Source organism: Canis lupus, chromosome 9, assembly GCF_003254725.2.
Source record: "Canis lupus dingo isolate Sandy chromosome 9, ASM325472v2, whole genome shotgun sequence".
Lineage (NCBI taxonomy): Eukaryota > Metazoa > Chordata > Mammalia > Carnivora > Canidae > Canis > Canis lupus.
Genome location: NC_064251.1, coordinates 5051281 through 5066717, shown reverse-complemented (window position 1 = coordinate 5066717; position 15437 = coordinate 5051281). Strand labels below are relative to the sequence as shown.

Genomic DNA, 15437 nt, shown 5'->3' with positions numbered 1-15437 from the left:
ATGATGAATAAGAGAGAAAAGACACAATTTACCAACATCAGGAATGTCATTGAGGAAATGCAAACTAAAACATAATCCCACCGCACACCTATTCGCATGGCCAAAATCTGGAACAATGCCAACTCCAAATGCTGGCAAAGACATGGAGCAACAGAAACTGTCGTTCAGGGGCGTCTGAGTGGTTCAGTAGTTGAGTGTCTGCCTTTGGCTCAGTTCATGAGCTGATGTCCTGGGATGGAGTCCCTCATCGGGTTCCCCACAGGGAGCCTGCTTCTCCCTCTGCCTATGTCTCTGCCTCTCTCTCTGTGTCTCTCATAAATAAATAAATAAACAATAAAAAAAAAAAGAAAGAAAGAAACTGTCATTCATTGTTGGTGGGAACACAAAATGGTACAGCCACTGTGGAAGATAGTTGGAGGTTTCTTACAAAACTAAACATACTCTTTCTGTATACCAGCAAATCACAGTCCTTGGTATTTATCCAAAGGAGTTGAAAACTTATGTCCACACTGTGGTCCATCCCAGACAACGGAATGTTATACAGTGCTAAAAAGAGATGAGCTATATATTGAATCATGAGGAGACATGGAGAAAACTTAAAATTCCCATTACTAAGGGGGGAAGAAGCCATCATACCATATGATTCCAACTATATGACATTCTGGAAAAGGCAAAACCATGGAGACAGTAAAAGGATCAGTGGCTGCCAGCATGGAGGGAGGAAGGAAATAGGCAGAGCCTGGAGGATTTTCAGGGCAGCAAAACTATGGTGTAGGATACTAAGTAGTGCACCCATACCATTATTACACATTTGTCCAAATGCACAAATTGTACAATGCCAAGAGTGGACCTTAAAACTACAGACTTTGAGTGATATTATGTGTCCATGTAGGTTCACCAGTTGTAATAAATGTACTGCTCTGGTGGGGGATGTTGTTAGTGGGGAAAGCTATGGTGTGTATATGGGCAGAAGGTATATAAGAAATCTCTATACTTTCTACTTAATTTCATTAAGTTTATTTTTTTTAAAGGTTTTATTTATTTGAGACAGAGAGACAGTGCACAAGCGGGGAAAGGGCAGAGGGAGATGGAGCAGCAGACTCCTGGCTGAGCAGGGAGCCCAACATGGGGCTCGATCCCAGGACCCTCAGATCATGACCTGAGCCAAAGGCAGATGCTTAACTGACTGAGCACCCAAGTGTCCCTTTAAATTTATTTTTTATTTATTTAAGCAAGCTCCATGCCCAGTGTGGGACTTGAACTCACAACCCCATGATCAAGTCACTGCTCTACTGGCTGAGCCACGTAGGCACCCCTATACCTTCTACTCAGTTTTCCTGTGAACTAAAACTCTAAAAAACAAAGTCTACTTTTTCTAAAAGTCAATTTTCAGGGCATCCCAGGTGGCTCAGTGGTTTAGTGCCACCTTTAGCCCAGGGCATGATCCTGGAGACCCGGGAGTCCCACATGGGGCTCCCTCCATGGAGCCTGCTTCTCCCTCTGCCTGTGTCTCTGCCTCTCCCTCTTTCTCTCTCTCTCATGAATAAATAAATAAATAAATAAATGTCAATTTTCAAATGTGTGTGGGAAAATGTCTCTCCATAAGCCACAGCTGGCAGTGACTCCACTACCCTCTTTTAGGCAATATCTAATCCTGACCAGAGGCCATGTTTTGATCCCCATCACAATCATTTTTTGGTCAGGATCCAAGTTCCAATGATTACAATCCTTTTTTCCTTGATTAAAAATTTTTTTTAAAAAAATTTGTTTATTTGAGAGAGAGAGAGAAAGAGAGCACACAGAGGGAGTGGGAGAGGGAGAAGCAGACTCCCTGCTGAGCAGGGAGCTGGATGCGGGGCTCAATCCCAGGACTCTGAGATCATGACCTGAGCTGAATGCAGACACTCAACCAACTGAGCCACCCAGGCAGCCCCTTTCTTTGATTTTTTAAAAGTAATCTACCCTTAACGTGGAACTCAAACTCCCAACCCCAAGATCTAAGAGTTGTATACTCTATCAACTGAGCCAACCGCTCCCACCATCATTCCAATCTTAAATATCACCTGCAACTTGTACCAAATCTGTTGACCTCCATAACCTCCATGACCTCTGTAAAGCTGCAAACACATAGCTTTTGGTAGGGGACCCTGGCCAGGGTGAGGCTAGCACCACCCCAGTGTGAACTCCCTGGATACTGAAGACCCTGAAATCTCTGCAAAGCAATTTCCTACTACTCACAAAGAACCTCCAAGATCCCAGGAAGCATGAAAGATGTACAACATCTTGGGACCTCACCCCATCAGAGCCTTCCCAGTTTGGGGGCCCAATACTTCCCTCTGAGGTCAGAAGCTGCCTCACTGGTAAGACTTAATAGCCCAGCTCTGGGACTTACTCGATGCTGCCCAAAACCACCGAACAAAAACACTAGTTCAGTGTCCTAGATTCATTTTCTACTGCTGTATAACAAATCAGCACAAATGTAGACATCGAAAACAACTCGAGTTTATTATCACTCAGTTCCCATGGGTCGTGAGTCTGGTCATGTTTTATCTGGGTTCTCTATTAGGGCCTAAGCCTGCAATCCAGGCCAAGCTGAAGCCTTGTCTGAGGCTAGGGTTGTTGCCAGAATTCACCTCCTTGCGCCTGTAGCTCTTAGCTCCTAGAGACCACTCTTAACTCCAGCCATGTGGCCCTCTCCATAGGGACCATACTCTGGTTTCACTTTCTTTTTTTTTTCCCCAAAGATTTAATTTATTTACTTGACAGAGAGAGAGAGAGAACACAAGCAGGAGGAATGGCAGGCAGAGGGAGAGCAAGGAACCCAATGTTGGGGCTCGATCCCAGGACCCAGGGTCATGACCTGAGCTAAAGGCAGATGTTTAACTGACTGAGCCACCCAGGCGCCCCTGGTTCCACTTTCTTGAGGAGGGATTGCCTGATTAGGTCAGGGCCACGCAATCCCTCCTTTGATCAACTCAAAGTCAATTTATTAGCAACCAAATTATGGGAGAGACACCCTACCCCATCACATCCACAGGTTCTGCCCACACCTGAGGGGATTATATAATGTGTGCACAGAAGAGAACCATCTTCTTAGGGTCCTGCCTATTACGTAGAAAGGCCTACTGGCCTTAAAATCAATCGCTGCAAACAACAACCACTAGAGAAAGAAAGAAAGAAACCTGCAAAGATTTTGAAAGCAAAAGCAAGTCTTAAAAGGCACCCCATATACCAGTGTCGGAAAACCACTCCAGAGGCAGCTGCTGTGGACTGTGTGTCCAGGCTATTGGCCAACGCTCAGAAATGAGAACAACAGATGATGGCAGGGAAGCTCAGCTAAGCCTACCAGACTGGCCAATCATTCATGAACTGCTCCGAGAGGACTAAGGGGACCATCTTACTATGTTCCAGATGGCTGCCCTTACAAATTACCCTACAATATAGTGGCTTCCAGCAACACAAATGTGTCATCATACAGATCGAAAGGTCAGAGTTCCACAGCCAGTTTCCTGGGGCTGGTGGCCGCGCAGGCTCTTGGCACAACTTGCTTCCACGTCTCCTCCAGCTACTCAGACTTGCCGGCCTTCCTTGGCTGGTGTCTACCCCCTCCAGTCTCTGCTTCTGTGGCTACCTCACCTTCCCCTCTACTGTGGTTGAATCTTCTGCCTCTGTCTCATCAGCACCTTTTGGACCACACCCCCAGATGATCCAGAATGAGCCTCCATCTCAAGATCCTCAACGACATCCCGTTGGCCAAGTCCCCTTCTCCGTGTAAACCGTCGTTATCCAGCTTTATCGTGGTGACTAAAGCCAAGTTAGGGTTTTACAGAACAAATGTTTGCAATCCTAGAAAAATGGACATAACAGCCACCGGGGGGTGGGGGTGGGGAAGAGGGTGGAACAGAGCTTTAGAAAATTTGGCTATTTTTGCTACCAATGTTAGAGGACACCCATGTCATCTCTGAGGATCACATGAACTGAAGATAAGTGCCCGTGTGGACCTCCTACCAGGAACCATGCATCGATCAGGCTCATCTGGATTTCTAAACAACATACTGTAACTACACAGCCCCCCTCCAGCTGGGAAAGCCCGGAACACACCCCTCTCTTGCTCGGTCCCTCACACCCCACACCAACAAGCCAGGGATTCTGGAGGCAGAGACGCCAGGCGCTCTATGTTTACAAGAATCCCACTCGCCGCCCCCCCCCCGCCCCACGCTGTAGTATCTGAAATCAGGTTGTGTCTTTGAGTTGATGGTATTTTGTAATTAATTGGCAGCATATTCTTTGTCCAATGAGTTTGTGAATTGATGGTGCGTGTTAAAGGATACCATCTTAGGCTTGCTGAAATAAGGAGGGATGGCGCAGAGCACGCTTTGGTAGGAAAGTCCTATGATGTTGACCGTCTTGGAAGGTGCAGGGTGAATCTTGTGAAGCCCCTTCCTAACTTGCTCCACTGTTCTCTGGGTCCCAAAGCCCAAGACACCTTAACAGTGATCACAACTGAACAGGTGATCACAACTGAACAGGTCCTGAAGATAAGTTTTAATTTTGTTTTTCTCCTTTATAAATAGAGGCTACAAAGCTTCGAAGAGAAAAGGTCCTTTACCTCGGACATGTGATTTCTGCCAGAGAACATCCGTGCTCAAGATCTGCGGATCTGCTATAGATGGGGACTGAAAGATTCTTCCATTGTTACGCCCATCACCATGGCTCTAGCAGGACAAAGATGCATCACCTTGATGACAGGGACGTGAGGAAGCTTTTTCTTCCGCTAAGCAAGTTTTGAGCTAGGGTTGGCTCTTCCTTGCTAAGGTAGGTCTCTCATTCTTACCATTAGAAGTAATACAAGGAGGGGAGGCAGGAGGAGCAGGAGCAGCAGCAGCATGGCCATCTTTATGTATATGAACAGAGTTGTGGAGAACGCCCTGTGGCCCATCAGAATACGTGCTTGGACAGCACTGGTCTGTGTCCTACACTCATGTCCTGGGATGGGCATCTTCCACCTCAAGCTCCTGGAACCGTAGCTGTGACGTGTGTGCTTGGAGCCTTCCTCCTCCAGATGGAAACACGACACCCTCCTCATGTCTGGCGTTCCTGATGGGGGATTTGCTCCTCTGCGGCTGATCACCCCCGTACTAGTAAGTACTGGCTTCCATCCTGACCTTCTACTTATGATGCAGGTAGATGGTACGCCTCCTGATCACCTTAGAGCTACCACTCCTCTGCCAAAACACATAGTTGGCCTTAAAAAAAGCTGAGTTCTGAAATCCTAATTTCATATTTATATGAAAGGGTCCCACCAACAGTGCAAGAAAAATTGGTCTCGGGATCCCTGGGTGGCGCAGCGGTTTGGCGCCTGCCTTTGGCCCAGGGTGCGATCCTGGAGACCCGGGATCGAATCCCACGTCGGGCTCCCGGTGCATGGAGCCTGCTTCTCTCTCTGCCTGTGTCTCTGCCCCTCTCTCTCTCTCTGTGACTATCATGAATAAATAAATAAAATCTTTAAAAAAAAAAAATAAATAAATAAAAAAAAAGAAAAATTGGTCTCCAAGGTGTGGTTTTCCCAGCTTGAGATGCGAAACTCTCCGCTGTGTTCATGATGGTCTGCGCAGTGAGTGGCTGAACTTGCCCCTCTTGTTCTCTTGTTTCTCAAAAATCTTTTTAATATTTATATTTATTCTTATTTGCTCCTGGGATTGTTCCCGATTATGAGCAAGCGTCAAAAACCAGACACTTCCTTCCCTCTGGAGAAGCAAAAATGTCTAAAGGTGCTTAGGTCACGCTTATTTATAGGTCTGGCAGGTGTCTTCTGCTGGCACCCTGAAAAAATGTTCATTCAAAACATGATACTGGTATGTGTAAGAAGCTTTGGCTTAAAAAAAACAAACAAACAGCGAAAGCAGAGGCAACCTTTCTGTAGGCCTTTTCTTTTGCCTACAGGGTCCTCTTCCAACTTCTTCTGACGCTGCTTTCCTCTGAAGATGCCCCTACCGCATTCAAAAGCAACCCTGGGAGACTAGAAGGATGGCTTTTGTATCCACGTAATATTTGCCATTCCCCAGCTGGCCACTTGGTGGAGCCAAAAGGCCCACTCTCTTCACCTTGCCTGTGTGGGTACTGAGGGGGGCGGGGGTGAGGGCTGAAACTTGAATGACCCCAAGGCACAAAGCCAGGAGAAGGGGAATATCCAGACCAAAAGGGCCGCTGATTCTCATCCTTGAGGGCCATTTTATTCAGATGGAGAAAGGGTAAGGATCTAAAAAAGATGTGGGGGTGGGGGTGGGAGTGGGGGTGGGGTGCCAGTTGGTCTAGTATCTGCATTTGGTTCAGGTCATGACCTGGGGTCCTGCCTGGGATCGAACCCCATGTAGGGCTCCCTGCTCAGGGGGGAGTCTGCTTTTCTCTGATGCCTTTCTTCCCCCCAGTTCGTGCGCTCTCTCACGCACGCTCTCTATCTCTCTCAAATAAATAAATATTTTTAAAAATTAAAATTAAAAAAATAAAAACGATTTGGTTTTCCTGTGCACTGCCTTGGGTCAGACAGATGCATGCATATCCCTGTGTGTCAGTACAGGGCCCCCAAAAGACGTTATGGACCTGACGTCCAAGGTCAGTCACCTCTGTCCACTAAGTGTGAAGGGACTTGGGCATTTCAGACCAGACTGTAAAGGAATTTTGAAAAGCTACAAAAGCAAACAAAAACTACACTCAGGTACCATTTTCCATCCAATTGGAAAAAAATGGGTACTTTCAGACAGTGCTGGTAGGCACCCGAGAAACAAGGTCTCTCCCATATTACTGAGGTGTGGGGTGGTAGGTCTAAATTGGAACCATATCCATGGAAGACAGTTTGGCAAAACTGAGCCAAATCACAAACCCGCATTCCATTTCTAGGAATGTACCCTATGAATGTGTTTGCCCGTGTCAATGTCACATTGGAGGATGGTTTGTTGTAAGATTGGAAAAAAAAAAAACAACTTAAAAACAACCATAATAGGAAACACGAAAGTATGAACATCTACATAATGGAATATTGTGCAATAGTAAAAAGGGAGAGGTTCAGGGGAGCCCCGCCCAAAACCAGTGCCCAGGTCCCCAGTTTGTTCACCCCTTGTGAGGCCCTCCAGCCATCAGTAATCGCTTGCTCCAGCTCTTCCCAGGTGACCATGGTGACTTCTTCTCCAACAGGCATCAAATTCAACTTCCGGCTCATTAGATCCTGACAGTAACAGCACACAGACAGACAGACAGATACACACCCCAAGTTTAATTCCAGAGAGCTTTAGAAGCAGAACTGAGCTAAAAGAATCCACAGCCCTAGTCCAGAGGAGAAGTCACTGTCCAAGTGACCACTGATCTTGGGAAGCCAGTTTCCTGTCCCTTGTGGGTCCCCGGTGGAAATAGGGCAGGGATGGGAAGGATTTCCCCTCAATCTGGGGACAGTGCCCTACCCCGGGGCAACAGAGACATCTAGGGTGAGAGTCTGGATATCCTCCCCTACTGCCCCCTTGAGGACCCTTTGTCACAGAACTCGCCCATATTACCAGGAATTCATCCCGTTCTCTGATTATCTTCTCTAGCTCATCAATCCGTTGGAAGGCTTTCTGGAAGAAGAGTTCCGAGATGGAGGATCAAAATATCCCCTCTCGTGGCCCCTACACACACACACACACACACACACATGCACGCGCACACACACACACAGAAGGAGAAAGCAGGTGTGTGGACCTTACAGGAGCAGGGGGTAGAGAGAGGGCTGCTAAGGCAGGTAAGTGGTTTTCTTTCCAGTCAACAAGAGGCAGGAAAGTGAGGTGCGGTGGAGTGGTGCTGGGGGACAGTGGGCCAAGAGCAAATGCTAACACAGGGGTGGGAACCTGTGGTCCTGGGATTCACGTCATCCTACCCACCAATGAAACATTCCCACACTGCAGAATGAGGCTGACTTTGCCTCTCAAGGACAAAAATGATCAGGTCCTTCAAGGGTGTCTGAATGGCTGTGCGGTTTAAAGAGAAAGGCGCCCCAAAAGAAGCAAAGCACATTGCTAAAACTTAAGTTTCCCCTGTAGGACTTCTGCAAACCTCCTGAATGTAGGAATCTAAAGGTAAAACAAGCCTTTAGTCTAAAAAAAAAAAACCCATCTGAACCCCCAAAACCACCACACTTCAAAAAGAAAAGCTTCCCAGAGCAAAGATGAGTGCTGTTTGGGGCTCAAGGCCTGACATGGGGGGCAGGAAGGATCAGGAGCCCCCAGGGCCTCCCGCCTCTCCTCTCATTGCCTCTCTTCCTCCTTCTAGCACTAAGCCCATGGGTGGCTTCCAGAGGGCCTCAAGTAGGAATACCACCCGTGCTTTGGGTCCCTATAGGGCTCATGGAAAGGGAGCTCTAGACGGTTCTCCCAGTGAAGCACTGCGCTTGCTCCTCCCAGCACCTCCGCCTGGGCTGAGCTTAGGCTTTCAACGTCCACCACCTCACTCTTATTCTTGTTTAAAGGAAATTAGCTCAAAGGATATTCAGAGAAGTTGTCAGCTCCCCCCTTGGGCCGGTTGGGGATCCCCCGGGCTCGGGGCAGTGGGGTCCCCGCCGCCCTCACCTCGAGTTTCGCCTCCGGGAGCTCCTGCGCCTTTCCCTTGGCTTCTTGGAGGCTTTTCACGTCTTCCACGGTCGCCTGCAAGGTGGAGACGGCCGCTGGAGGCCGCGCCCCCCCGCCCCGCCCCCCTCACCTGGGCGCTCACCTGGGCGCTCACCTGCGCGCTCACCTGCGCGCTCACGGGCGCCACGCTAGCCTTCTCGCCCTTTCCGGTTCTCAGCGACCCGACCCGCGACCGGGACGGCGCCAGCTTGACCGTCTCGTCCAGCCAGTCCCGGGGGTCCGCGGCCAGCCCCGCGGGCGCCGTCAGGTGCTGCACGTGGCTCACGATGCCCTGCACCTGGCTCGTGATGGTCTTGAGCCGCCTGCTGAGGTCGTGGACCTGCCCGCCCAGCCCCTTCACCTGGCTCTCCAGCGCCGCGGGCCTGGTCTCCTGCGGCGCCGCCAGCTGCGGGGCGCTGACCACGGCCTGCGGCGGCGGCGGCGGCGGCGGCTCCGGCTCGGGCTCCGGCGACTGGAAGTCGATGCGCAGCTCCTGCAGGTTCAGGCTCCGGAGCATGGCCACGATGAGCGTGTGCAGGGCCGTGAAGTTGACGGCGCCCGCCTCCGGGGTGCCGATGGCCAGGTCGGCCAGCTCCCGGAGCGACACGGTGCTGGCCGCCGGCGTGGGCGGCATCGTGCGCGCCGCAGCCCGCCCCGCGCCCCCGGGCGCCCTCGGGGCACAGTCACCGCGGGCCGCCCCCGCCGGGCTCCCCACCCTTTGCTCCTGCCCTCCGCCGGTCTCCGAGCTGCAGCCCTGGGCCGCCCTCCCCGCTTGCCCTCCTGCCGGGTCGCGGCCAGTGGACGTTTGGAACGGGAGGGGCGGCCCCGTTCGCTGCCCGGTTGTGCGGGAGGCCCCCCGCCCCCCGCGCGCCCCGACAGTTCTGCGAAAGAACAGGCCCGGTTGAGCGGGACGCAGCGCCTTGGGGGGCTGCCCATGGGCGAGGCCGCCCCGACTCCCAAGGGGAGCCCATCCTAGCGGCTCCGGGGAGCCTTGGCCATACCCCAAGGCGCCAGGAATCATTACCAGGAAACGCTTCTCAAGGGGCTGTGAGGCTGTGCCAAGGCTCTGCTATGGGGAGGGGAGGCCTCCTATGGCTCCCCTAGATTCCAGGGGCCCCTTAACCTAGGCAGGCCCCTCGTTCACTCAGCCACTAAGCACAGAAAGGTTTAAGGGACACCGTGTGTCCTTAGCTCATCCCATTATTCAGGGCAGTGGCACACGTACCTGAGGGATGCAGTCCTGAGAACTTGGCCCCTTGGGGACAGTTCCCATCTTATAGCTTTATCAGAAAGGAGGGTACCTTGGAGAAGACCACTCAGGACCCAGGCAGCTCCAGCCACCAGATGACAGCCCTTCACTTGTGCCACCCTGGCCCAGTTCATCTCAAAACAGACTCATCTGGCCAAGCGCCAGCATTTCAGCTCATCACAGGGGAGGATTAGAAAGGACTAGAGGAATTTGGTGCTCTCAGCAATTGGGGATGACCTCCCCACACCAGATTCTTCCAGAAAACATAAAATGTCAGTGTTTATATTCAGGAAAACCTGTGCGAAAATCACCATGTACTCCTATTTTAACTATTTTCAAGTTCAAATTTTTAATCTGAGCTGATAAGGTGTTACTGAAATCCTTCATGCTCTGCGTCCCCAAGTATTGCCTGGGAGCAGACTTAAAACAAGTCTAGAACCTCCAGGAAGGTTAACACTCCAGAATTTTGTTCACCATCACATCCCCAGGGCCTGACACTCAGTAGGTTGCTGATACCATCAGGAGAACAAATTCTTTGCAGCCTTGTGCACTTCTGCTTATATCCTATAAAACAAAAGGCTGGACCACAGAGTTAAATTGAAAGAGCATCCACTGTCCTGCAGAGTGTGGAACAGGGGCTTCTCAACTCTTAAATTCAGTGACTTTCCAGAAGAATGTCACCCCTGCTGCTGCTGCTACCCTAGTTGGGGCCAGAATGTCAGCTCCCTGAGTCTTCACGGTTTCATTTGCATACTCCTGAGACCTGGCATCATGCCAGGCGCATAGCAGGACCCACTAAATGCCAATGGGAAGGGCATATGTGAATATATTCTAATATCAGGAGATACTTAGATTCTACTAAGTATATATAAACACCTCTGTTCTGGGGCACCTGGGTGGCTCAGTGGTTGGACATCTGTCTTTGGCTCAGGTCCTGATCCCGGGGACCTGGGATTAAGTCCTGCATTGGGCTCCCTGCAGGGAGCCTGCTTTTCCCTATGTCTCTGCTTCTGTGTGTCTCGAATGAATGAATGAATAGATAAAATCTTAAAAAAAACAAAACACCTCTGTTCTTACAGACCTAGGAAACTAAACATTAACTGGATGAATAAATGGAATTTGGGAGTTGAAAAGGACTTCCCTCAGCTGTCAACTCCAAACCTCTTTTCACAAGTGATGAGAGGCCCAGAAAGGACTCGTCATCTGCCTGGCCTCATGAGTAAGAACCAGGCCTCTTGAGTAGTAACGCCTCTTCCCCAGCCACCATGCTAGCTGCTAATTAAGTTCTTGCTCAAAATTCCCCTACTTGGGACTATTAACAGAAGGCAACTTGTGTGCCTGAAAAAGCCAATGTGCTCAAAGTCTTGACTGTGGCTTGAGAACTTTTCAGGTCATTTGGAAAGAGATAAGAATGTCAAGGAAATGTCCCTGCAGAGAAATAGGATTATGCAAAGAAGCGAATGGTCCTTTACTATCCTTCAGGCACAGGACAGACCAGCAGTCCCAGCTCACTGCCTAACAGACGGACGCTGCTCCTTCCCATTACATTCAGTCCTGCTCAGATCAGGCTGAAGGCTTCAAAGGCCTGCCTGACAAACGGGCCATAAACTAGAGTAGTTTTGATTGCTGGGCAAAAAGGTCAGGGGCAGTCCTGAGTAATGCAGTACCTGCTGTCACCTATCACACAGGAAAAAGTAAAATTTTTCTCTCTCTTTTTTTTTTAATTTAGATTTTGAAATCCATTATTCCAACAAAGATTTGACTCTGATGCTCAGGAAGGGGATGGAACCTGCAGACAGAGACTCATGTCCAGGGTCTGGGACCAGCCATGGACCTGGAACACTCTATTTCGTACCCATTGTCTTCCGCACCATCTGGATAGAAGTCAGGAGAGCAGGAGGCTCTGCAATGTTAGTGAACAGACCAGTGAGACAACAAATTCTTTTATTTGCCAGCGAAGAGCAACGCAGGTATCCAGAGATAGGACGCTACTCTCTAATCTGACCTCCTGGCTGGGGTAATGCCACAAAGGCTTCGTTGTTCACTGGCTGTAGGCACAGTAGCTTCTCAAGGAAAAATAGGGTTTTTCTACAAAAAAAAAAACTTATGTGAGGTTGACTGGGGAGAGGACAACTAGAATGGAAACAGTACCAGGACACTCAGCTTCCCTAACCAGGTTCAACATTGACACACATTTCCCACGGTGGAAATAACCGAATATTAGAGTTAAGACTTTCTGCCTTTAACTCCTTTTCAATATCAGCAAGATTTGGGGATTCTTTTCAGAAAAGTGTCTGTAACTTTTGTTTGAGGCACAGGAGGACGATGGCAGACACTTAAGGCCATGTTTCTATTAGCTCTGTCTTCCCCTTGACTATCTTAAGGCCTCCTACCTACCCAACTTGGCGAGACTATCTGACTTCAGGCTATTTCCAGTCCTCCCGTGAGAAGAAACACCATGTACAGAAGTTGATGGCACTGCACTCCACATGTTTTCCTCGGGAGTTTCAGTCAAGGCAACCGTGACAGCTTAGTCATCCACAGTGATGTTTCGGAAAAGGTATGCCATGGACTCCCCGTTGTGGATTCTCCGAATTGCTTCAGAAAGAATCAGACTGATATCCACCGTCTTTATCTTGGGACACTGCAGCTTCTGCACCTCATGAGGGACAGTGTTCGTCACCACCACCTGGTCGTTGCAGCAACGGAAGATAAACACGGTTACTGATGTGTCCCCAATGTGGACCTGCCATCCAAGTTCCAAACTATAAAACCTTATTCCGAGTACAGTTTTTACAAACTAAACTGATCTGACTTTATACAAGACAAAGGTTACATGGTTGAACACATAAGATTATGAAGGTCCCAGTGTACTTATGCAGAAATGTAGGGTGAGCCGCAGCACAGTGCACAATGTGCACGCAATCCAGGAAGAATCCAAGTCTTGAGAGAAGGGCTACCACAGCTCCAAATTATACTGAAATACGAACTATACCCGAGCACATAAAGTGAACCTTTATGAAAACAGACATCTAATTCCTACCTATACATCTGGCCCAACACAATGCTAGGCACCAAGGGCATGACTTCAGAGGTCCGTCCTCTAGAGGCGGGTTAAGCAACATGGGTGGAGCCATTTCACCATTCCCAGAAGAGAGAACAGCAAATTCTAGGCCTGTTAAGAGCAGACCAACCTCATCAATGGAGGACTCCTCAATCAGGCGGGGGGCCTCTGCAGACAGGATGCCATGAGTGGCCATGACGTAAATCTTGTAAGCACCTCTTTCTTTCAGGATCTCCGCAGCAGCGACAAAACTTTCCACATCATCAATAATGTCATCCTGAGGAGAGACATTACTAGTAAGTTAGTAGTAAGGAGCTACCTGCCATCTCTATAAACGACACACCTCTCTGCTCTTCCCTGCACTTCCTTTCAGAGGATCTCCAACTGGAGATCAGAGCCACCTGCCTGATTCCCGGACTGAACCTCTGGTGGCGGCAACAGAACCGTGTGGACTGTGCTTTGCGAGGCTGTCAGTACAAAGAGCAGCAAAGCCTACAGTCACGTGTAGTAGGTAAGGCTGGAGTTTGGGCCTGCCAAGACTCATTTCCCTGTTCCAAATCTCCGATTATTTCTACATAGCTGGGGTCCCATCTTTTTTTCAAGACAAAGTGAGATGAGAAGAACACAGAAATAAAGCCAGTCATTGTAATCAGGCCCGGCAAAGGCATTTAGAGCTGGGAGCAAACAGATCATGCCTAAGTATGAAGAATGAGACATTTGTTCTCATTAGTGAAAATGGAACCACTCATCTTTAGTTCATCTCGTGGCCCTAAAGCTGAAGGTTGAGCAGTCAGCTGGTCTGATGGAACCTAGACCCCTTAAGATGAAGGCTATTTATGGGGTTGAATTTTCTTATGGGAGTTCCTACGTTCTTTTTATACCTGTAGGTTATAATAATCCCTGTTCAACTATACAAAAATTTCTCTTGTCCTAAAGGAGTTTGGGTGAGAAAGGATAGATGGATCCATTTAACTCTTATCATCTTTACCAGAAGTATAATCCCAAAGTGTACAACCTACTAGGAGCCCGCAGTGTCATCTCTGCACATGAAGGACGACACATGACCATACCACTATGATTGCGATGCGCCCTCCAACATCTCCGACTACAGTTATTGGTGGTTTCTCTTTGGCCATCATCACTAGCAAAACAAAACAAACCACAAGATCCCAGTTAGTTCTGTGTCACTAAATAAATACAATTGAAACCTCATTCCCTGGAAGTGGTGAAAAAAAAATTATTAAACAAAGAAAACTCTCCTAAATGAACCTGGGGTCTCTCAGAAACAGACTGTGTAGAGCAGTGCTAATAGAAACAGGTGAGCCAAATGTCATTTTACATTTTCTAGAAGCCACATTAAAAAAGTAAAAAGAAAAAAAAAAAAAAAAGTAAAAAGGGGGTGCCTGGCTAGCTCAGTCAGTGGAGCACACAACTTTTCATCTCAGTCGTGGGTTCGAGCCCTCTGTTGGGTGTAGAGATATTAAAAAAATAAAATCTTTAAAAAAAACATGTAAAGAAAAAAGTGAAATTAATAGATTTTGTCTGGTATATCCAAGATGTTTTAGTATATAACCGATATGCAAATTTATTAGAGATATTGGACCTTCCCCTTCACACTAAGTCTTCGATATTTAGTGTGCATTTCACAAAGACAGCACTTCTAGCTAGCCAGCCCTGTAAAGAGCTAAGAGCCACATGTAACTAGCAGCTACTGGTGTTCGGACAGCACAAGTCCAGAGTGGCAGGCTGAGGAAGATCTTACACACACAGAAGCAGCAATGCAATGCCATGCAAAGGAAATAATTCTACTTACACGGAGACTGATAATATAAAATAAATGCCACTCTGTAGAAAATCAAACAGGTAAAGGCTGCCAGGCAGAAAGCAAGCTTTACTTCATTTTCTTCCAAAGTAACTTTATTTGGACAACGTAACCTTATTACCAGATAACTACATGATTGACATCATCAATTTCCTGGAAATTAGGGACTTGAAGACAGTAACTGACTATGACTCCATCATTTCTTCTTGATTTTTTTTTTTAAGATTTTATTTATTTATTCATGAGAGACACACAGAGAGAGAGAAGCGGAGACACAGGCAGAGGGAGAAGCAAGCTCCATGCAGGGAGCCTGATGTGGGACTGGATCCTGGGACTCCAGGATCACGCCCTGGGCTGAAGGCAGGTGCTAAACTGCTGAGCCATCCAGGGATCCCCTCTTCTTGATTTTTTTTAAAGGATTTTATTTATTTATTTGAGAGAGAGTGAGAGGGCGTGAGTGGGGGAAGCAGACTCCTACCCACCGCCCCCTGAGCAGGGAGCCTAAAGTGGGGATCGATTCCAGGACCCAGGACCCTGGAATTGTGACCTGAGTGAAAGCAGACACTTAACCAACTGAGCCATCCAGGCGTGTCCATTTCTTCCTAATTTGATTGGTCCTTAAAGTACAGGCTTCCTATCTCACTACACAATTTATACCTAGAAAAGGCC

General features: G+C 48.5%; 2 protein-coding genes and 1 long non-coding RNA gene across 23 annotated transcripts in view; 1 reads left to right on the top strand and 2 right to left on the bottom strand.

Annotated features, from left to right (window-relative positions):
* Positions 1-9282, bottom strand: part of QRICH2 (glutamine rich 2) — a 34113-nt gene extending 24831 nt beyond the window's left edge. For 18 of the 20 annotated variants that reach the window (XR_007412807.1, XM_049113905.1, XM_049113899.1 and 15 more), the window contains exons 1-4: positions 8737-9282; positions 8595-8669; positions 7548-7607; positions 7112-7222 (exon numbers count right to left, since the gene is read on the bottom strand). Coding sequence is in view for 19 of the 20 variants with exons in the window: in XM_049113905.1 (XP_048969862.1) it covers positions 7112-7222; positions 7548-7607; positions 8595-8669; positions 8737-9267 (777 nt within the window). In the remaining variant the exon portion in view is untranslated. The remainder of the gene's footprint in view (positions 1-7111; positions 7223-7547; positions 7608-8594; positions 8670-8736) is intronic. The other 2 variants (XM_049113900.1, XM_049113901.1) reach the window with 2 other exon arrangements.
* A 155-nt stretch (positions 9283-9437) lies between these two features.
* Positions 9438-12029, top strand: LOC112672832 (uncharacterized). Of its 2 annotated transcripts, XR_004818693.2 has the most exons (3): positions 9494-10154; positions 10962-11101; positions 11612-12029. It is a non-coding gene; the product is annotated as an uncharacterized LOC112672832 (long non-coding RNA). The 2 variants fall into 2 exon arrangements; XR_003144537.3 differs by having other exon boundaries at positions 9438-11101.
* The window catches only part of PRPSAP1 (phosphoribosyl pyrophosphate synthetase associated protein 1), a 25787-nt gene continuing 22159 nt past the window's right edge, over positions 11810-15437 (bottom strand). The window contains exons 8-10 of the mRNA XM_025468084.3: positions 14017-14087; positions 13077-13223; positions 11810-12571 (exon numbers count right to left, since the gene is read on the bottom strand). Coding sequence (XP_025323869.1) covers positions 12413-12571; positions 13077-13223; positions 14017-14087 — 377 coding nt within the window. The 3' untranslated portion in view covers positions 11810-12412. The remainder of the gene's footprint in view (positions 12572-13076; positions 13224-14016; positions 14088-15437) is intronic.